This window comes from Garra rufa, chromosome 3 (assembly GCF_049309525.1).
Source record: "Garra rufa chromosome 3, GarRuf1.0, whole genome shotgun sequence".
NCBI lineage: Eukaryota > Metazoa > Chordata > Actinopteri > Cypriniformes > Cyprinidae > Garra > Garra rufa.
In genome coordinates, this window is record NC_133363.1 from 11,742,776 (window position 1) to 11,766,326 (window position 23,551).

The following is a 23,551-nucleotide window of genomic DNA, read 5'->3' on the forward strand; positions in this document are numbered from 1 at the left end:
TTGCTTGCAGGCTGGGATCTCATGCTTTCAAAGTTAGTTTGCTATTGTTCCTTAATTCCTTATTCCTTATTGTTAGCCTCTCCGAAACTGGACAAATTGAGTGAAAGAACATTCCCTTTGACAAGTTTGGTTTAAATTTGCGTCTTTGCACAGATATCAGAAGGATTCACGCGTAAGGAACAAGAGGACAGTTTATTTTTAATAGCATCCCGGATTGCGTCTGAGGATTGATTAGAGCATGTTGTTTTGTAAAAAAAAGCCACAGTGTTGTGGAGAGTTTACAAAGAAACATTTGTTGAAAGATGACGTGGTACTAGATCTGACTGCAGCTGCATTACAAATGGTAAGTAAATGATTTTATAATGCTTTGTTTGGAAATGACCGTTTTACTTTGATTATGTTGTCAAAACATTTACATGAAATAAAATGTGGGGACGGGGCATTGGTACTGTTTCCTATGCAATGACGTTAGCCAATCATAACAGTGGCTGATTACTGACTGAAGCCTTAAAGGAATTGCCTGTTAAAACAGGTCAGAATGAGGGTTGAAAACAAAATTAAATTTTTTTTTTTTTGGTTTTGTGCAAAAATCTTTATTAACATTATAAGTAAACCTCAAGGAACATATTAAAACAATATAAAAAAAAAATCCATGTCATGACCCCTTTAAGACTTTTCTAATGAGCAAAAAATCACAGAGTACACCTTTAAGATTCTTAATGTGCTGAGCAGCAAGTTGCAGAGCTGAGTCCATCTGGCTGGTTGTTCAGTGCAGTAGGGCATTTGCCAAGTCTCTGCTCCTATATCTCCCACCCAAATCATGCAGCACCGGGAACTGTAAGCAAAATGCCTAGAGTAACCTAATGCATGGCATTTCAGTAGCCTTATAACACCATGATCAAAGCCCTTGTTTAAAATTAAAGTTGGCACAGGTAGTTGTCTGTAGGCACATTCACAGATTCACTAAGACTTTGTATGGAATAGGATGCCAGTGTTTTCAGGCTTGATTGATTGAATTTCAGCTTATGCAATACAGTTTTCTTTGATTCCAGCAAGATTTACAGCATATTGAAACTCTTCACGATTGGTTACAAATCATATTAGAAATCTTATTTGCATTTATTTTAGACTTTATGTTGTATTATGTTCATTTAAAAACAATATGTCAATGGAAGACCACAGAATAAAGCATAAAACTGAGAGAGAGAGAGAGAGAGAGAGAGAGAGAGTAAGAGAGAGAGTAAGAGAGAGAGAGAGTGAGAAAGAGAGAGACTGTAATACATGTATTGCTGGAGGAGGTGGGGCATCGTGCCTTTTGTTGATGCTGCTGCATGAGACTGTATTCATTTCTGCCTGTGGGACGCTGAGAAACACTATTTACAGCACTGAAACCTATGTCATCACCTATAGATTTCTATTCTTTCCAGTAATTTAACTTTAATAGGAACATGGGAATTTGGGAATATACTCTTTATTTTACCACCACAACCTGCCTATGGAGTGGTAAGAAACCTCATAGACATCTTATTATGAAATAACCCGTGAGCTTTGTTGAATTATTGGCTTTTATTTCTCTTTTGCTCATTCAAACTGTTCAATAATAGTTTCTGCTTACTTGTAAGATTAGTGTTGCATGTCTGCTGTATTTGGATTGCAATATTTCAGCTGCTACAGTGAATCAATTAAAATTGATGTTTTGGTTTGAGACTTGTTTATATGAGGATAGAGGCAAGAATGGCAATTCAGGTTAATAGGCAAGGACAATATTTTCCAATGTGTGTATACTGTATATAATGTTGCTTGAATCTGCTTTGCTCTGTCAGTTAATCTTAATTTTAATTTAATAAATATACAATGAGTCTTTGACTGCACTTTGAAGATGTGGCTACAGTGGATGCATTGTCTTTCTGTACAGTAAAATGTCTCTGGTACTGGCAAGGGAGTCCAGCTCTCTGGTTTCTTTGTTAGACTCTCATGAATCAAAGGTGGCTTTTTCAATAAAGAAAAGACCTGACGTAATCTAGAGGATGTCCACGGTGAAATTAGATTATGAATGGATGTGATCTTAAGGGAATTGCTCTGGGAAAAAGATCCCTTTTGATATCCAGCTAGATGAGAGATGGCGCTGACTGAACTTTGGGAAAGAAGCATGATTTGCTTTTTACCTATAAAAATTACTTTAACATAATATCCTCACAAGGTAGTTAGATGCATACTTAAGGAGTTCAGTCCATCAGACTTCCTGGTGGAGATTTAATCACTGAAACCCAGCAGAAAAGCTTTGATGAGAGTTTCAGATCAATACACGTACATCCAAATGAGCTGGAACAGCTGCCTCTGTTGATTTGCAAGCGTTCTCCTGAATATCTCATTCACTTCACAATGTAAACCACTACTGGAAGCAGTTTGCAGTGCAGACTGATTTGAGGTGAAACTCTGCAACCGTGTCACATTGTTCATTCTCTGACAGTGTCACTTCAGGGAGAGCATCAGAGAAGACTCTACAGAGACTTAATGAAAGACTACAACCCACTGGAGAGACCTGTGTTTAATGACACACAGTCGCTCACTGTGTATTTCAGCTTCAGTCTCATGCAGATTATGGATGTGGTAAGTTAATACTTTCACAATGATTATACCCCGACAAAGTATGACCATGAACAATGTTTTATGAGAATCCAAGTAAATTTGTTCCACCAGCAGGTTATACCACAATTACTCTAGTCTCTAGTCTTATTTGCAAAGAAACTGCCCACCAAAATTATTTCCAAATGTTCTGTTCACTTTGTTCGAAGCTTAAGGTACTGACTATATATTTAGTTTTTTGAAAACATACATTAAACTAGAATGAGGAAACAGAAAATGTGGAAGTGAGGCGAGGTAGAGATGTCAAATCTAGTATTACATGATTTTGAAGATGGCAACATAAACATTTTTGAAAGCACAGCAGATCATTTGTCACAGTTCATGCAGAAATAGACCTTGAAGGGTAAACGTCATATTGAATTTTACACAGATGAAAATGAGGCCATAAGGGAGACACTAATAGTCTTTGCATGCACTAGATAAAAGTCTAAACTGAGTTTTTGTCATGATTTTCGGAAAGATCAGCTGAACAACTGCCATGTTCTTCAACAACAGTATACTCCACTGTATATGCACTGTACTTCTGTCCCTCATTTTTCCCTTTCTGTCAAAAATGAAAATGTTCGTTAATTTCCAGAATAAAAAAATCTTGATAATTTACACACACCCATGTCATCCAAGATGTTCAAGTCTTTCTGTCTTCAGTCGAAAAGAAACTATAGGTTTTAATGAAAACTTGAATTGTCTCTATATAGTAGACTTCAATGGGGATCAACGGGGTTCAATGGGGTTGAAGGTACAAATTGCAGTTTCAGTGCAGCTTCAAAGGGCTCTACACTCCACAAAAAGGTAGGGTAGAACGGAAAAATCCATTTCATTTTCTCCTCCAACTTCAAAATTGTCCGACGTTTTGTTAAATAAAACCCTTATTCCTCAGCTGGGATTTTGTAGAGCCTTTTGAAGTGGCATTGAAACTGTAATTTGGACATTTAACCCGTTGACCACCACTGAAATCCACTATATGAAGAAAAATACTGGAATATTTTCCTCAAAAACATCTTGGATGGCATAGGGGTGAGTAAATTATCAGCAAATTGTTATTCATGAAGTAAACTAATCCTTAAAATATGGCACTTACTGACGTCTATAATTTAATAACTTTCTGTAGTAACAACAAGGTTTCATTAGACAGACAAATTAAAGCATCTAACAGTTCATCAGCTCAACAGGATTCTGAAAAAATGTGAAGAAAATTACAAAACTGCTTTAAAATATTCATGTTGTAAATTATGTCCCCTTGTGAAAAAGTAGTGCACTTGTATTGAATGCACAAATAATGTATGTCAAATCTAACTTAACTTTTAATAAAACTACTTTAATATTACTAAAAAAAAAAAAAACAAATCGACTGTTTCTATAACTAGTGCACCTTGTAATATTTAACAAAATTCATTTTGAAAAAGTATATTTTTCAAAAATATATATTGATATACTGAATTGCAACTTCATCGTGACAAATGTGTAATTATAAATACATTTAGCTACATGACATATAAGTTTCATGAATGAATGTCAGTACATTCAGCAGTACACTTTAACCATATTTCAAAGGCAATAGAAGTAATTATGAAATGACATAGGCATAAAGATGTACTTAAGCCATACTTAAGAGGGTCAAGACTGACTCTAAAGTTCAATAATACATTTTCATTCAGTTGCAGTTAACATGCAGTTAAAGGATTAGCTCACTTCCAGAACAAACAAATTACAGATAATTTACTCACCCCTTGTCATCCAAGATGGTCATGTCGTTCTTTCTTTAGTCGTAAAGAAATTATGTTTTTTGAGGAAAGTATTTCAGGAATTTTCTCCATATAGTGGACTTCAACGGTGCCCACGAGTTTGAACTTTCAAAAATGCAGTTTAAATGCAGCTTCAAAGGTCTCTAAACGATCCCAGCCGAGGAATAAGGGTCTAATCTAGCGAAACGATTTGCCATTTTCTTACATGAATTAATTTTTATAAACGTTTTAACCACAAATGCTCGTCTTATATAGCTCGCATGCATGCGTAGTGCGTTACGGTTCAAGACAGTTAGGGTATGTCGAAAATCTCCCATCTCATTTTCTCCTCCACCTCCAAAATCATCCTGCATCGCTGCAGAAGTACCGACCCAGTGTTTACAAAGTGAACGTGCAAAAAAGATCAAACTCCCCTTTACAAAAAAATGCAAAACAGCGATGTAGGACGATTTTGAAGTTGGAAGAGAACATTAGATGGGAGTTTTTTGACATACCCTTGAACCGGGTACTTATGTGCATCGTAAAAGGTGTATAAATATGAATTTATTAAAGAAAATGACGATTGTTTCCCTAGATAAGACCCTTATTCCTCGGTTGGGATCGTTTAGAGCCATTTGAAGCTGCAATTAAACAGCATTTTGGAAGTTCAAATGTTTTTCTCTATAATTTCTTTACGACTGAAGAAAGAAAGACATGAACATCTTGGATGACAAGGGGGTGAGTAAATCTTTCTTTTTTCCAAGAAAGAAGTAATCAGATTTTCAGGTTTTATAAGAGTGTGTCTTTGTTTTTCTACAGGATGAGAAGAATCAAGTACTTACAACCAACATTTGGTTACAGTTGGTAAGACACCCACACTTCTCACTGTGTGACAGACTGCTCATCATCAGTAATGCAGTGAAACAGTCATGTTCCTTTAATGTGACTGGTAGAAGACCTCTCTGTGGATCTGTTATTAATAGCTAAATGTTAATAACTGTGAAGGTAACGCAATGGATTTAACTCTGCTTCCATGACAGTCCTTCAAAGGCTGTCCTTAATCAATGCTGTACACTACCAAGCATGCATATGAATCTGAAAACCCTATTAACTGCATTTAAAGATCTCCAAAAAATGTTTTATGTATGTAGCTTCGTAACATTTGTGTCATAAGAAACATTTGTTTAGCTTCTTTATGTGCATGTGTAGAAAAGTGCTGGCATATCTAATGCTTAAAGAATACCATACAGAGATGCAAGTTTAAATTCAAGTTCATATCATGCCTAATTTAGTTTGCACCATGCGTACATTTTTAAATGTAAATTTTCAACTTCTGTTTGTTTTAGTACTGGTATGACTACTATCTTCAGTGGAACGCTTCTGAATATCCTGGAGTGACGAGTGTACGATTCCCTGACAGTCAGATCTGGAAGCCTGACATCTTACTGTATAACAGGTTTGTTACCTTCACCACAGAGAGTTACCAATAAACTCATATGTATAATTGGCTTTAAAAAAAAAAGGGGGGTTCCATGAAAACCAAATAACCCTGTTTGTGAACGATTTCTTGAGAGTTGGGTAATTGCCTGGAAAAAGTGCTGGTAACAGTGAATGGACACTGAGTTTGCACTTCGCCATGAAAACAAAGGTCTGGCTTCATTTGTCCCTGTCTAAAGGAAAAGCAGCAGTAGTAGATGGTAAAGAATTAGCTTCAATTGAATCTGCCACAGAAGATGAAGAGTTTGCCACTATGTGGAGGTCAAATGAATCAAGTCAGTGAGTCACTAATTGAAAACTAAAATGGAATCAAATGAGATGTTATACATCCACTGGTGGATGTATAATTGCAATTTGATTTTTTTATTGAAAAAGCACTGATTTTGATTAGTGAATGTCTTGGTTATGTTGGTCTAGCAGTCCGGACCACTGTGGTCTTCTCCTCTGGGATTTCTGAGACTGAATTCTTTATTCTAAAACATGCCTCCATTATCAGAATGAGAATTAATTTAGATAAACACTATTACATAATTGGAACATAAACCTGAACATGGCACGAGGCAATTTTTGATTGTCATTTCCCTGAAATTCCCCTACTTACTGCGCATACATTAGTGGTGCAAAATAATTCAGTGTAGATGAAATGCATTTACTTTGTATTGGACTTATTGTAAGTGTTTCTAAGTGTTCCTCAGAGATGTTCATAAATCAGCATTGTGTTCTTTTTAGTTAAAATGTTTCTTGTGTTCTCCACAGTGCTGATGAAAGGTTTGATGCCACATTTCATACTAATGTGCTGGTGAATTCATCTGGTGCCTGCCAATACCTACCGCCAGGTACTTTTCAGATGTTTATGATGCCACAAGTAATTTTTCTTTTTATTCTACAAGGGGAGAATTGCTAGGGAAGCATTTTTCAGCTCAGTGTGAAAAACAAAATACACTGCCAGTCAAAAGTTTTTGAACAGTAAGATTTTTAATGTTTTTAAAGATCTCTTCTGCTCACTAAGCCTGCATTTATTTTATCCAAAGTACAGCAAAAACTGTACAATTTTTTAAATATTTTTACTGTTTAAAATAATTTGAATATATTTTAAAATGTAATTTATTCCTGTCATTTTAGCCTCATTACTGCAGTCTCATGATCTTTCAGAAATCATTTTATTATTCTGATTTGCTGCTCAAAAAAACATTTATTATTATTATTATTATTATATTGAAAACAGCTAAGTAGACTATTTTCAGGTTTCTTTTATAAATAGAAAGCTCAGAAGAACAGCATTTATCTGAAACAGGAATCTTTTGTAACATTATACATTTCTTTATCATCACTTTTGATCAGTTTAAAGCATCCTTGCTAAATAAAAGTATTCATTTATAAAAAAAAAAAAAAAATTAAACTGACTCCAAGCTTTTGAATGGTATAGTGTATAATATTACTAAACTTTTTTATTTCAGATAAATGCTGATCTTTGATTTTTTCTATTCATCAAATAATCCTGAAAAACATTAAAACATTAAAAAATGTTTCTTGAACACCAAATCAGATTTCTGAAGGATCATATGACTTGAAGACTCGAGTAATGATGCTGAACATATAGCTTTGATCACAGGAATAAATTAGATTTTAAAATATATTCAAATAGAAAGCAGTTATTTTAAATAGTAAAAATATTTCACAATTTTACTGCTTTTGCTGTATTTGTGATCAAATAAATGCAGGCTTTGTGAGGAAAAGAGACTTATTAAAAAATATTTAAAAAATATATAACTGTTCAAAAACTTTTGACTGGTAGTGTATGTATTTGTGAGGCAATATTAAAAATAATGAATGGTTTCAAACTGTGAACTATATCACATTTGAGAGATAAAGTATAAACTTTATGAATTTACAGAATTATGAGAAATTTTGTCACAGTTACTTGGTGAAAGCAGCCAAGTTGAGATGTACATCACAATTCACTTTATCTCGGTAACCGTCCAATTAAGGGACGTTTGTGGAGGTAAAATTTATATTGCTGAAAAAATAGGTTATTTATGCAATGGTGTGACAAACTAAAAAGCTTTCCTTTGGCAAGATGCTGCATCAGCGTCAATAAGTATCAGTACAATCCAAAACCTCATCCATATTGGCTGCACCTTTAATTTAACTTCTATTATGCAAAATCAGCAAATATGAGTTTGGAACACGGAAAGCTAAATATACCTTTTACATATCGACAAACTAGTTGATGTGAATGGAGATTTGCATGTGCAGCATTCGTCTCTACTACATCATTTACTTTTCTCCTCCTGTTTTCTTGCTGTGAAAGCTGAAGCAGGCTCTATCCCGAGATAAACATTTGATTCATGAGTGGATGTAGTCCTGGCAGTGAGTTTGCACTAAATTCTTTTTGCAGTGACATTGAAGAGATTGCCTCCATAAAGCTTCGTCAGAAGCCTAGTTATGCTTTATGGCAAAAGAAAGCAATGAAACATAGAGGGAAGATGATGTATTAAACAATCAACCGTCCAAGCTAAATTACATGCGTATGTCTTTACTGGCACCTTCAATTTACGATCGCCTTATTGAACGGTTCCCCAGATGTTCATTTTCATCACCAATATGGTTTATAGAAATCGAATTTTCAAACTCCTCTAATATGACAAAGTAATAGTACTGATAATTATTATGATTAAATAAAGTATTTTTATTATAGTTGTTACTATTATGACTTTAAGGGGACTCAGATGTGCTGCTGGAAGATGTGTTTTATTACCCTCCACTGATAATGTTCCACATCAGTCAGTTCACGTTTCTGTTCACAGGGATATTCAAAAGCACCTGCTACATCGATGTTCGCTGGTTCCCCTTTGATCTTCAGAGGTGTGATTTGAAGTTTGGCTCCTGGACATATGGGGGATGGTCTCTGGACCTGCAAATGATTGATGCTGACATCACAGGATATATCGCTAATGGAGAGTGGGACCTTGTGGGTAAGGTGATATACATTATACATTATAGTGCGCATTGTTAACCCTTATGCTGTGCTGAAAATCCTTTACCTAATTTGGCATTCCCAGTCAAAAGTGACCAGCCTTTTGAAAATTGCTTGTAAAGCTCTCATAATGCTATATAATAACCAAATCTTGCTTTCTTTCAATTACAACATATTTTGTATTGCTTCTTGGCCATTGACCTAAATAACCTAAGCCTATGCACATTTTTGAGAGAAAAAAAGCATTATTTGTGGATAATTTTGACAATGCTCACTCAGAAACTGAGGCGCACAGGGTCAGATCAGTTAGGCGTATGGCCAATCATTTCTTAAAAGAAATACAAAACAAGTAAACGAAAACAAGTGAAATTTAAAAATAATAGTAATCCAATAGTTGATCTATATCCAAATCCGGTAGTTGGGAATATTTGGTATATAGTTTGATCATATAGCACATTAAGAAATTTATGGGAATGTTTTGTAGGCCAGTCATTTCTGACCGGGAACACCACAAGGTGGGGAACAATTATCGAAAATAATGATCGTACCTGTGTACCTTTTTGGCAAGATGCGAAATACATACCAATAAGTACATATCACTGCAGTTTTCAGCAGAAATGAACACTTGAGTTGTTTCACGAGTTCACACTTACATATAATTAGCTGGAGTATGTAAAGCGTGTTTGGCATGCTGTCCGGGGAAGGGCTCCGAGCTCGGGAATGGCCCGAACCTAGAGTACCCCCCCCCCCCCATGTATATGTGTAGAAGGAACTCGGAGTGAGGAGATGGGGTGGTGGAGGGATGCAGATAATCCGTCAAATGGGTAGAGGTAAGTCAGCTGTATTTATGCATGACGTAGATTGACTTGAGTGAGTTCCAGCTGTGTTAATTAGGCTAAGTATCTGACGTGCTCCTCCCGAACTTTGTTAATAAAACATCATTAAAACAGCCAGCACTTGTAATCCTTTTCGTATACAGATATGATTACAGCTCCATATGTTTCGCTTTCCGAAAGAAATAAGCTTGCTCGGTAGCTCAGCTGGCACAGAATTGGATTTAGGATGCAGAATCCTTGGGTATGAATCCTGTGAAAAACATGACTCACAATGAAAGAGCTGAAAGATGAGAGATTGAAAAACAAGCTAAAACGGCATGCTTGTGATTGCGTTTTTAAATCACATTCGCTTTTGTTCATTCTGTCAGGTAGGTTTAGGTAGGGTACCTTATTTTAAAACACCACAGAACATATAGCTCATAGAGTTATAGCGCCACTCAATGGATATTCCAAGTCAGAACTGTATTGGCACGTACAAAACCAATGTCACATAAAACGTACCATATGTACGTTCATCTGTTCCCGGGAAAAAAAAAACACTCTTTTAGCGCCGCTCAGTGGACATTTTACATTGAAAATGTCAGGAAATGTACATGGTGGTACCTTCTTCACATCTTGCGAAAAAGTTCCCACTGGTATGTTTTTGTCATGAGATCAGGTTGCTACGAATACAAAAACGTAAAAAGTGCAAATAGCCCGCCTTGTTGGCAGAGGCTATTTACACTAGGGCTGCATTTCCACCAAATCTTTGAGCATGTTTTTTTTTTTCAGTTGAGACGCTGTGGTTGCGGAAAATTTGTTGAAGTAATGACAAACGTGTTGTGAATGAAATGTTCCTTCAAGCTTTATTTTTAGGGCCGGGACTTTAACGCGTTAATTTAGATTAATTAATTACACAAAAATAACGCGTTAAAAATTTTTTAACGCATTTTAATTGCACTTAGTTTTGCACCGCGGAACGTTTCTTACTGGATGAGATTCCGCGGACCGATTATACTGGAGCACCAACTAGCGTTTAGACAAGCTGCGTCCGTCCTAAATAGTATATTGTATGTCCCAAATCGTAGTATGTTTAAAAAATTATTCCAAAGATTCCCGGATGGTCTACTACTTAACGATCAATGCACACTCTTAACGGCTAATATTGCCCGCAACACACTGCGCCGTGAACGAGGATTCGATTAGAACTACAAACACGCATAAAAAGTGTTAAAAAACTACAAACATGGAGGATATACGCGACCAACGGACAGGTAGAGAAAGGGGTTTACGTGATAAATAATCAGTGTGTAACCTGATAAAAAATATTTTTTAAATGTTATCCGCGTTATATTCCATGTGCAGTAACATTTATAATGATAGGTTTGGTCATTAACGTTTAAATGCATAATTAAGCAAACACAAGAGCAGAGTTCTCGGCATGAAAGACTCGTTAAAGAACGTGCCTCTTGCTACACTTAATGGCAATATTGCATTGGTCTGTTGGACTTGGTTGAACAAAAATAAACAATATTTTGTTGCTTAAGCTTATGTATTCAGTCATTATTCAATGGTATACTAAAAATACATGTAAAAATCTTAATTCTCACTGTTCTCAGGTCAAATATTTATATGCGATTAAAATGCGATTAATTTTTCGATTAATTAATTACAAAGCCTCTAATTAATTAGATTAAATTTTTTAATCGAGTCCCGGCCCTAATTATTTTATAACATTTGGTAGTCCGGCAGTTCCATCAGGTACAGACATAAATACTCGGAGACAAGCAATATTAACTTCTCCATTGTTGTTCAGTCGTAGTAGTGCAAGGTGGTCGGTAGTCCCGCCCCTCCTCCACTCTGATTGGTTAGCTGACTAGAAAGTGACAGTGATGAGCTCAGTGTTTTACTCAAAGTTGAACATTCTTCAACTCTTGACGCAGAGAATAAAACTCACGAACACTTGTTTGAATGAGTTTAATTGTATGTAAAATTTGTAAATTATGCTATATTCACCCAAATGTAGCTTCAGATGTATTTAATATGAATAAACTATATTTAATTTTTAATTTTAATGAACATCTAGTTAAGTGTCAGAAAAAGTCCTTTAGCATGAAAGTATGCTTAATTTTTTTTTCTTTTTCACAAGGGTTATCAGCCTCAAAAAATCAAAGTGATGTTTTTAAGTTTTTATTTAACAAAAGGTATGATGAGATGTGACATGCATTTGCTAGTTAAAGCAATTTTATGCATAATATATCATTTTTGCACTCAACTATGTGAATGTACAGTAACAGTGTTAAATGCTCTTAAATGCACAAATTTTCTAACGTTGCGAGTTATATGTAACACAGAGGTTCCAGGTCGAAGGAATGAGAGATTCTATGACTGCTGCAAGGAGCCGTACCCAGATGTGACTTTCACGGTGGTGATGCGGAGACGGACTCTGTACTACGGTCTAAATCTGCTTATTCCCTGTGTGCTCATCTCTACTCTGGCTCTGCTGGTCTTCCTGCTGCCTGCTGACTCAGGGGAGAAGATCTCTCTTGGTAAGCCAGACATTTAATGCCTTTGTCATCATTTTAAAATGATAATGTTAGATGTGATTATAAAGTTATGTCAATGTTTTGTTGTAATAGTGAATTGTATTCATTCAAGTGTGTATCTGCGTTTAGTTTGAAATTTCATGTTTTCCTCAGCTTCCTTGTCTAGAATTACTTCCTTCTGGGAAATCGACAAAACATTGAAAGAAACGATCTGTCATAACCAGAAGTGCATTAATGTCACATTTGCCATTTTAAAAACCATTAATTTTATTTCTCACATTGGCGAACCTCGCCCTCCTTTTTGTGCTGACTTAGTGAAATAAACCAACATCATATGAAATTCACTCTGGCACAGGCACACAATTTATGCCGACATCCCTGTAAGCTACTGTAAGTGGTGTGTAGTGAGATTGATGGCTTGCCAAAGATCGCTTTAGTGATTAATGCAGTTGGAAAGCTCTGAAGGCCAAATACCTCTATTTATCTGGCCTGTTGGATTAAGAGGATCCTGCCACAGTGAGTGAGGGAGCGTTCTGGAGGAGACTGAACCTGAAATCACAGCAGAGCACAATTTATTCAATTTTTTCATTTTGTCGTTCCTAAATGGTATTAGTGTGATGAGGCTGCCAACATTACTTTGCACAGAGTGAATCATTGGCTGTTGCTCTGTGAGTAACTCAAGATCAATACTCTAAATACCAGCAATTAACCGACTGTGTATGATACAGTACATTTAACTTTCATTTTATATAGCTCTGCTTAACTTATATAAGTAGGGCACTAAACTACGCTATTTTTTAGTAACCTAACTAAGATTCAAGCCTGATTACTTTTTTTGCTTTCTCTTCATGATCTGAGTTAAAGATCTGCTGTCATCTTGATAGAAGCCACTTATGTAGAGGAGACTGGGGTTAGTTGTCACACTTTTACCCAAGAATATTTTTCATAGTGGATCTATTTTTGGATAGTAACCAAAGATGGATATAATTCATATTAATATACTGATTTAGTTTGCACTGTTTGTTTGAAGCTGCCATACTACATCTAGTTCAGTCATGAAACTCGATGGTTCGGGCTGATACTGTAGGTCCTTTATGTGCTCTCTGAAATCACATTTCTCATAATTTACTGTGAGGCACAAGCATTGGCCTCTGCTTATTCTGTAGCCAATATGATTTAAATAGCTTGGTTCAGTGTTCACTGTAAGCTGGTCCTTCAGATTTCCTCTGAATCACTCCACCTCCTCCAGCTCCACCTGTCTAGATATGCTCCAAAATCAAGTGTGCCTATATTCATGCAGCAGCAGCATATCTTACATACTCATAGCAGTGTGTCTGTGTATCTAATGGCAGTACCAAGCCCATGCTAAAATTGTTCAGAGTTGTCTTGATTAAAATAGCTAATATGCAGTAGTAATATATATGTTTTGATTGTCAGGGATCACAGTCCTGCTCTCACTGACAGTTTTCATGCTTCTGGTAGCAGAGATAATGCCAGCAACATCAGACTCTGTGCCCTTAATAGGTAAGTCCAAGGGCAGGTCTTGCTTGTTTGTTTTTAATATAAAAAGTTCTATTTTTTGGCAAATGTAAAAGCCTTTTCAAATGTAAAAGCCTTTTCAAATGTAAAAGCCTTGGCAAATGTAAAAGCCTCAGGCTTAGAGAAAAGTAAATTCATGTCTGTACAGTAGACTGCAGAAGAACAAAAAATGTCAACTCTTCAGCAATAAAAAAAAGAAAACAAATGTTAGAATGGCAGCAAATACATTGGTTAATAAAATGGGATTAAATACATAAAGGATATCTGTATTATTTAACATATTTAATTATTGTAGGTTTGCATTTGAATTTCAGTTTTTTTTCAATTTGAGGAATACTGTATCTGTTTTTTTTTTTGGAAGTGAGATGAATTAATGCATGTTCACATTTATTCTAAAGTAACATCTTACTCACAATTTCTCTCAACACTGGGACAGGAGAACTTTTAATCAATAAATGAGGGGAAAAGTAACTGGTGTTAATTATTTGAAAAAGTAACTCTATTTACTATTTTCGTCAATTAAAAAGTAATGCGTTACTTTACTAGTTACTTAGAAAAAGTAATATTATTACTTAAAGGAACCGTATGTAGGATTGTGGCCAAAACTGGTACTGCAATCACTTTCAAAATACTGTAGAACGGTGTATCCCCTCCCGCTCCCCCTTGACTCGAGGTTGCCAGCTAAGCTGCAGGATCCAGCAGGAGGCTGCTACAAGGAGCTTCCAATGGCAAGTGACGAGTCCTACACAGTAATTCTTTTCTTCTGTTAATTATGTTTATGCTTCACGATAGATGTTTTGCGAAGTAAATATGTATCGCAAAAATTTACTAATGGCGATTAGCCAAATATTTCGTAAAGATGTACTGTAACACCGTGTCTACACCGGACGTGAGCGCCGCGACACGACGCGACAAAATACAATAGAACCTATTATGCTGTCTACAGTCATGGCCAAAAGTTTTGAGAATGACACAAATATTAGTTTTCACAAAGTTTGCTGCTAAACTGCTTTTATATCTTTGTTTCAGTTGTTTCTGTGATGTACTGAAATATAATTACAAGCACTTCATAAGTTTCAAAGACTTTTATTGACAATTACATGACATTTATGCAAAGAGTCAGTATTTGCAGTGTTGGCCCTTCTTTTTAGGACCTCTGCAATTCGCCTGGGCATGCTCTCAATCAACTTCTGGGCCAAATCCTGACTGACAGCAACTCATTCTTTCATAATCACTTCTTGGACTTTGTCAGAATTAGTGGGTTTTTGCTTGTCCACCCGCCTCTTGAGGATTGACCACAAGTTCTCAATGGGATTAAGATCTGGGAAGTTTCCAGGCCATGGACCCAAAATTTCAACGTTTTGGTCCCAGAGCCACTTAGTTATCACTTTTGCCTTATGGCACGGTGCTCCATCGTGCTGGAAAATGCATTGTTCTTCACCAATTCTTTATTCATGGCTGTGTTTTTGGGCAAAATTGTGAGTGAGCCCACTCCCTTGGATGAGAAGCAACCCCACACATGAATGGACTCAGGATGCTTTACTGTTGGCATGACACAGGTCTGATGGTAGCGCTCACCTTTTCTTCTCCGGACAAGCCTTTTTCCAGATGCCCCAAACAATCGGAAAGAGGCTTCATCGGAGAATATGACTTTGCCCCAGTCCTCAGCAGTCCATTCGCCATACTTTTTGCAGAAGATCAATCTGTCCCTGATGTTTTTTTTTTTTGGAGAGAAGTGGCTTCTTTGCTGCCCTTCTTGACACCAGGCCATCTTCCAAAAGTCTTGGCCTCACTGTGTGTTCAGATGCGCTCACACCTGCCTGCTGCCATTCCTGAGCAAGCTCTGCACTGGTGGCACTCCGATCCCGCAGCTGAATCCTCTTTAGGAGACGATCCTGGCGCTTGCTGGACTTTCTTGCCCTGAAGCCTTCTTAACAAGAATTGAACCTCTTTCCTTGAAGTTCTTGAAATTGTTATAAGTTCCTATAAATTGTTGATTTAGGTGCAATCTTAGTAGCCACAATATCCTTGCCTGTGGAGCCATTTTTATGCAATGCAATGATGGCTGCACACGTTTCTTTGCAGGTCACCATGGTTAACAATAGAAGAACAATGATTTCAAGCATCACCCTCCTTTTAACATGTCAAGTCTGCCATTCTAACCCAATCAGCCTGACATAATGGTCTTCAGCCTTGTGCTCGTCAACATTCTCACCTGAGTTAACAAGACGATTACTGAAATGATCTCAGCAGGTCCTTTAATGACAGCAATGAAATGCAGTTTTTTTATGTTAATTTTCATGGCAAAGAAGGACTATGCAACTCATCTGATCACTCTTCATAACATTCTGGAGTATATGCAAATTGCTATTATAAAAACTTAAGCAGCAACTTTTCCAATTTCCAATATTTATGTAATTCTCAAAACTTTTGGCCATGACTGTACACTGGATGCGGCGTGACACGGCAAATCCCCGACAGTAATCTGCTGCTACGTTCTATTTATGACGTGCTCACACAAAGTTTAAATGATTTGCAACGGTCACTGTGTACGAAAGCAAAGTTAGCCAAACATAGATGAATCTTACCTGTCCAGGAGAAAATTAGCAACGTTGGCGTCTACCTTCAAATTCTTCTCCGTTTTCAGCCGTCTCCATCTTTCAAAGGCATCTCCTATACAAATCCTTGTTTTATTTCGGACTTTGTCACGACGTATTTCGGATTCATAACAAGGCTTTTAGGTTTCATAACGTTATACATGTTTTATCTGACACGTTCATAGCTGCAGCTGGAACAGAGCTGGCAACCCGGATCACAAAACTCTACTGACTTCATGATTGGTAGATAGCTGGAGGGTGGAGCCTCAGACCAAAACACAAAATGACAACAATAACATCAGTTGTGGGCTGCAACTTTCACTTTTAAATGACAATACCCTGGCTGGACCACTGTTGTCAGTGATATAAGTATTTAAAATGAACATGATTTCTTAATGTCTAGTGACATGTCAGGGCCATTTTATGATTAACTGAAATAAATTTCTTACATACAGTTCCTTTAACTTGCGTTACTTGTAATGCGTTACCCCCAACACTGATAGTAAGACTTTAAAGACAATTAGGAACACTTATGAGAGATGATTCTAACAGCTTATTTGAATCAGTAATTTACACCATCGATCTGAATACAGTCAGTAAAATTAACTTTGCAACATTACCAACTTACCCTATATAGCTGCAATAATTTAATCCCTTGTTAAAAAGATGTTAACTTAATTGTATTAAGTGTGTATATTTTCTAAAAACTGTACTTGCAAATAATACAATATTAATTAAATAAAAGGCTACTTAAGTGTATTTTTCATGAAAATGTTCTTAACACACTTTAAAAAAGCACTTTGTATTTAAAAAAAGAATTAAAATAAAATGTTCTGATAATTTACTCACCCCCATATCATCCAATATGTTCATGTCTTTCTTCAGTTGCAAATAAATTAATTTTTTTGAGCAAAAACATTCGGTAAATATTCTCCATATAATAGACTTCGATGGTGGCCAATGGGTTGAAGGTCCAAATTGCAGTTTCAGTGCAGCTTCAAAAGGATCTAAAGGTCTTATCTAAGGGTCTTATTTAGTGAAATGATCAGTCATTTTCTCTAAAAAATAAAAAAAATTATGCAAATGCCAAATCATTCTCATGGCAATTTACATATTTTAACAAGGTGGCAAATTCATACAGATTCGTATGACCTGATTCATATGCATTTATTCTTTTTGCTAAATTGTAAGTTTCTTATTTTAGGAGTTCCCCAATTTGTATGAATTAGTATGAGTGACCTACCCCTAACTCTGCCAATAAACCTACCCGTCACTGGGGTCTAGACAAAATCATGCAAGTGAGGCCATACAAATTCATATGAATTAGCCACCTTGTAAAACAGAGGAAGATCGTAAGTCGATGGTCAACCAAGAGTTATTTTCTGAAGTATAATAATAGGACCTGTCTGCATTTACGCAAGTAGCCAGTAGTTTTTCTGTCAACACGCTTTTTTGTGTTTTACAAACTGATATTTAAAATAAACTTGTGGTAATCGACAGATACTGTACAGGTACTGGTCATATAATTAGAATATCTTCAAAAAGTTGATTTATTTCACTAATTCCATTCAAAAAGTGAAACTTGTATACATTCATTCCACACAGACTGATATATTTCAAGTGTTTACTTCTTTTAATTTTGATGATTATAACTGAAAGCTAATGAAAACCCCAATTCAGTATCTAAGAAAATTTAAATATTGTGAAAAGGTTCAGTATTAAAGACACCTGGGGCCAGTTGCATAAACTTAGTCTCTATGTTAAGACAGTGTCTTAAGAACTCGTTTGACCAGCTAGCAGATAACTAAGGGGTAATCAGTCTTATATTTTGGATCCAACTTAGACTAATCTAAGTTTTTATGTAACCAAATTTTCAAAAATTTGACCAGTCTTAAAGAAAAAAAATGAATGACTAACTTTTAAGTCTGTCTGGCACACTCTAATCAGCTAATTAACTCAAAACACCTGCAAAGGCCTTTAAAAAGTCTCTCAATCTAGATCTATAGGCTACACAATCATGGGAAGACTGCTGATTTGACAGTTGTCCAAAAGACGACCATTGACACCTTGAAGTCAGTGCTTCAAGAACCACTACGCACAGACGTATGCAAGACATGGGTTTCAGCTGTCACATTCCTTGTGTCAAGCCACTCTTGAACAACATACAGCGCCAGAAGCGTCCCGCCTAGGCTAAAGACAAAAAGGACTGGACTGCTGCTGAGTGGTCCAAAGTTATGTTCTCTGATGAAAGTAAATTTTGCATTTCCTTTGGAAATCAGGGTCCCAGAGTCTGGAGGAAGAGAGGAGAGGCACAGAATCCATGTTGCTTGAGGTCCAGTGTAAAGTTTCCACAGTCAGTGATGGTTTGGGGTGCCATGTCATCTGCTGGTGTTGGTCCACTGTGTTTTCTGAGGTCCAAGGTCAACGCAGCTGTATACCAGGACATTTTAGAGCACTTCATGCTTTCTGCTGCTGACCAACTTTATGGAGATGCAGATTTCATTTTCCAACAGGACTTGCCACCTGCACACAGTGCCAAAGCTACCAGTACCTGGTTTAAGGACCATGGTATCCCTGTTCTTAATTGGCCAGCAAACTCGCCTGACCTATGGGTATTGTGAAGAGGAAGATGCAATATGCCAGACCCAACAATGCAGAAGAGCTGAAGGCCACTATCAGAGCAACCTGGGCTTTCATAACACCTGAGTTGTGCCACAGACTGATTGACTCAACGCTACGCCGCATTGCTGCAGTAATTCATGCAAAAGGAGCCCCAACTAAGTATTGAGTGCTGTACATGCTCATATTTTTCATGTTCATACTTTTCAGTTGGCCAAGATTTCTAAAAATCCTTTCTTTGTATTCATTAGAAATATATCAGTCTGTGTGGAATGAATGTATACATTATACAAGTTTCACTTCTTGAAAGAAATTAGTGAAATAAATCAACTTTTTGAAGATATTCTAATTATATGACCAGAACCTGTAAACAGATTTTAGTTTTCATTTAATCTCAGTGTCTAAAACAAGTTTTAGCTATTTGTAGGATTTTGTAATATTATATTGTTAATATAATTCTCTCTATCTTTTGATTAGCTCAGTATTTTGCCACCACCATGGTTATTGTTGGCCTGTCTGTGATAGCCACAGTCTGGGTATTACAATACCACTACCATGATCCGGATGGAGGAAAAATGCCAAAATGGGTGAGGGTCTCAAAGCTGCTTTTATTTCTGTTCACCATATAAACCCATCTGCACTCTTAAAAATAAAGGTGCTTCATGATGCCATAGAAGAACCTTTTTTTGTCTAAATGGGTCTATAAAGAACCTTTAACATCTGAAGAACATTTCTGTTTCACAAAAGAATATTTGTGTCAAAAGAAGGTTCTTCAGATTGTAAAAAGTTAAGAAAGAGATGGTTCTTTAAAGCACCTTTGACTGAATGATTCTTTGTGGAACCAAAAATGGTTCTTCTATGGAATCGCTGTGAAGAACCTTTGAAAGCACCTTATTTTTAAGACTGTGGCATATATTTGGATATGTATTATGATTATGTTTAAATCCATGTTTGTGTTTGGAAAACCATGTTATCTAATAGTTCATTTTCCTGTTAGACCCGTGTGGTGCTGTTGAACTGGTGCGCATGGTTTCTGCGGATGAAGAGGCCTGGCGAGGACAGAGTTCGCTCAGCCTGTCACAACAAGCAGCCACGCAGCAGCCTCACCAGTGTGGATCTGAACATCAGCACTGGAGCCTCACAGTCCACCAATGGAAACCTGCTGTACATCGGCTTCCGTGGAATGGACGCTATCCACTATGCCACTTCACCCGATTCAGGGGTGATCTGCAGCCGGCTCGTCGCCACAGGTGAGGAGGATGTGCTGCTCCCTGGGGCTCAGGCGTCTTCTGTTAGTAGCGGCCCTGGAGAAAGTGAACTGTCCAAAATCTTGGATGAGGTTCGATACATTGCCAAACGCTTCCGAGACCAAGACGAAGAGGAGACTTTGTGTAATGAGTGGAAGTTTGCAGCATCTGTCATTGACCGTCTTTGTCTCATGGCCTTTTCTTTGTTCACCATCCTCTGCACCATTGGCATCTTAATGTCTGCTCCGAATTTTGTAGAGGCCATTTCCAAAGATTTCTTTACCTGAGGTCTTTGCATACCCCCCAATTTTAGTTATTTTTACGTCTCAGAGCCTCTTAAAGGAGTAGTTTCAGAACAAAAATTTACAGATAATGTAACCCCACCCCATCCAAGATGTTCATGTCTTTCTTTCTTCAGTTGTAAAGAAATTATGTTTTTGAGGAAAATATTTCAGGATTTCTCTCCATATAATGGGCTTCTATGGTGCCCCCGAGTTTGAACTTCCAAAATGCAGTTTCAGTGCAGTTTCAAAGGGCTCTAAAGCCTCGTTCACACTGTCAGCCCAAATCCGATTTGTATGCAAGTCCGATTGAAATCCGATCATATTTAGGTAGTCTGAACAGCAGCAAACTACATGAAATCCTATTTGGACAAATTCGTTTTGAGCTACATTCGTGTGTGGTTTGGAATCCTATTCAAATTGGATTTCTGCTTTTTCACGTTTTCATGCCACGTAAAACGTAAAAACCGTCAGATGTTTTTGTGGAAAACATAACAAACGTCTTTGCAGAAACAAGCTTGTGTTGTTGCGAACTGCGGGAAAAGACGATATACAGCTAGTATACGCACCTCTTTGAGTTTGAAACCAGCGGAGACGGCAACACAGAATAAAAATGCCTATTCCAGCTTCCTGCGTTTCTGCTGCTGCTTTAGAAGACGAAATATAATCCAGCGCGATGGCAACATTGTCCTAGCGCAAGCCAGCATCTATTTTGCAAACTGTATTGCTGTTATTGTTGTTTTTAGCGTTGACATAATAACCAAAGTCCTTAGTCTTTGATAATAACGCAACGGCATTGCCATAGAAACCAACGCACATTCCGTAAATCGAAAGAGCGCTTATGGACACACAAATCGGATTTGAACAGTTGCGTTATGACTGTGTGGACAGTCAGTTATTCAAATCCGATTCCATCCAGATATGGACAAAATCGGATTTGGGCTGACAGTCTGAACGAGGCTTAAATGATCCCAGCCGAGGAAGAAGGGTCTTATCTAGCCTAAAAATAAGTTATTTACTAGAAAAAATTGACAACTCATATACTTATTAATCTCAAACGCTTGTCTTGCCTAGCTCTGTGTGAACTCTGTGTATTCCAGTTCATGACAGTTAGGGTATGCTGAAAAACTCCTATCTCATTTTCTCCTCCAACTTCAAAATCACCCTACATCGCTGCAGAAGTACCGACCCAGTGTTTACAAAGTGAACATGCAAATAAGATCAAACACCTTTTATAAAAAAAGGCAAAACAGCTATGTAGCGATGTTTTGATGTTGGAGGAGAAAATGAGATGGGAGTTTTTCAACATTCCCTAACTGTCATGAACTGGAATACACAGAGTACACACAGAGCTAGACAAGACAAGCATTTGAGGTTAAAAAGTATATAAATGTTAATTTTTTTAATTAAAATAACCGATCGTTTGGCTAGATAAGATCCTTCTTTCCTCGGCTGTGATTGTTTAGGTAAGGAAAGGAAGGGACGTGACATGTGGCTGCCACTACAATAGAGTCCTTTGAAGTTGCATTTTGGAAGTTCAAACTTGCAGGCACCATAAAAGTCCATTATATGGAGAGAAATCCTGAAATGTTTTCTTCAACAAACATAATTTCCTTATAACTGAAGAAAGACATGAACATTGGATGACAAGGGGGTGAGTACATTACCTGTACATTTTTGTTCTTCAAGTTTAATAATATATTTCTTATACAGTAGATTAACTCAAATTTGACTTGAATGAATAGTTCTTTTAAAAAGAAAAATCAGTTTTATTGTTTGGAAAAGAGCAGCATGAACATTCCACTTAGGCTCTTCTTCAGTATTTTTTTTCAAGAAATTTGACAAGATAAAAGTGACATGAGGGTGATTAAATGAATCATGAATTTATGAATTAACAAATGTTTCCAGTGTTGGGTAAATTACTTCCAAAATGTAGTACATTATATAAAGTAATTAGTTACATTACAATATTACTGTCTCTAAATTGTAACGTGTTACACTTCTTTTGCGTTACTTTCACCAAAATATCCAGAGGTATGACTAGGCATTATAAAATGCCAAATTGTAGTTTATTGCTGCTCATTATACATACAGTGAAGGACAATGTAGTATAGCATAATGACTGTGAAGGCCTTTAAGCCTGCTAACAGCATAATGTAATATGCAAAGTAAAGGCTCATGGCGCAATGTTTCTTCATGACTGGTTTCAATATCTGTTTTTGAGTGTAAGTGTATTAGCGGCTGTATAAACTGATGTATTAAAGTGTGCACCAGAGACAGGACTGTAGCCTCATGCACTTTATAAAAGCTTATAATTGATTCTTTTCATAATTTTAAACATTTGCTTCATACAAAAAACATGCCTCTATGAATTTCTTGTATCTGCCATCATGCTTTGTCAATGGTTATCACTGCTATTGTACGTCTTTGTGCACATATCCTAATTCCAGTATAATGTAATTGCTGGAGAATATGACACTGTACGTGATGATATGAAGGTGGAGATTTCTAACCTTTTTTCTTTCAAAATATTTTACAGTACAATGACAAATAAACATATTTTTGTAGGTTGAACCTGATTTGTCAGACTTATTAAATGCGTTAAAACCAGCAAAAATCATTACAATAACCACTTATATAGTGTTAGGAAAACATAATGCTTTATAGCTGAAGTCAAAAGTTTTCATTTGCAGAATCTGCTAAATGTTCATTATTTGATCAAAATAAGAGGGATCATACAAAAGGCATGTTATTTTTTTATTAAGTACTGACCTGAATAACAATAGAACAATATAAAAAAAAGTTGAAATTATAAAAATAAGCTGAAAAGTTTACATACACTTAATTCTTAAAACTGTGTTGTTACCTGAATGATCCACAGTTGTTGTTTTTTTAATGATAGTTGTTCATGAGTCCTTTGTTTGTCCCCGAACAGTTTTTGAACCCTTCGCAACAATGACTGTATCTTTTTTTTCTTCATTTTTCACATTGATGACAAATAAAGGACTCTTATGCAACTCTTAGAAAGAAACACAATGCATTAATAAAACTTTCTGAATGTGAATT

The 23,551-nt window shown here is 36.5% G+C and overlaps 1 protein-coding gene across 1 annotated transcript; it reads left to right on the forward strand.

Moving 5' to 3' along the window:
- The first annotated feature begins 1,363 nt into the window (after window positions 1–1,363).
- On the forward strand, window positions 1,364–23,004 carry chrna7a (cholinergic receptor, nicotinic, alpha 7a (neuronal)). Its single transcript, XM_073836850.1, has 10 exons — window positions 1,364–1,503; window positions 2,471–2,610; window positions 5,187–5,231; window positions 5,714–5,823; window positions 6,621–6,700; window positions 8,672–8,839; window positions 12,011–12,205; window positions 13,640–13,726; window positions 19,435–19,544; window positions 19,955–23,004. The coding sequence occupies exons 1-10, from the start codon at window positions 1,449–1,451 to the stop codon at window positions 20,489–20,491; spliced, it is 1,527 nt and encodes a 508-aa protein (XP_073692951.1). The 5' UTR covers window positions 1,364–1,448; the 3' UTR covers window positions 20,492–23,004.
- The last annotated feature ends 547 nt before the right edge of the window (window positions 23,005–23,551 follow it).

Bases quoted from the DNA above. Each gene is read 5' to 3' on its own strand.
- chrna7a (XM_073836850.1), top strand. From the start codon at position 1,449: ATGGGAATTTGGGAATATACTCTTTATTTTACCACCACAACCTGCCTA. The intron at 1,504-2,470 runs GTAAGAAACCTC...ATTCTCTGACAG, and splicing joins CACAACCTGCCTATGGAGTG to TGTCACTTCAGGGAGAGCAT. The intron at 5,232-5,713 runs GTAAGACACCCA...TGTTTGTTTTAG, and splicing joins CCAACATTTGGTTACAGTTG to TACTGGTATGACTACTATCT.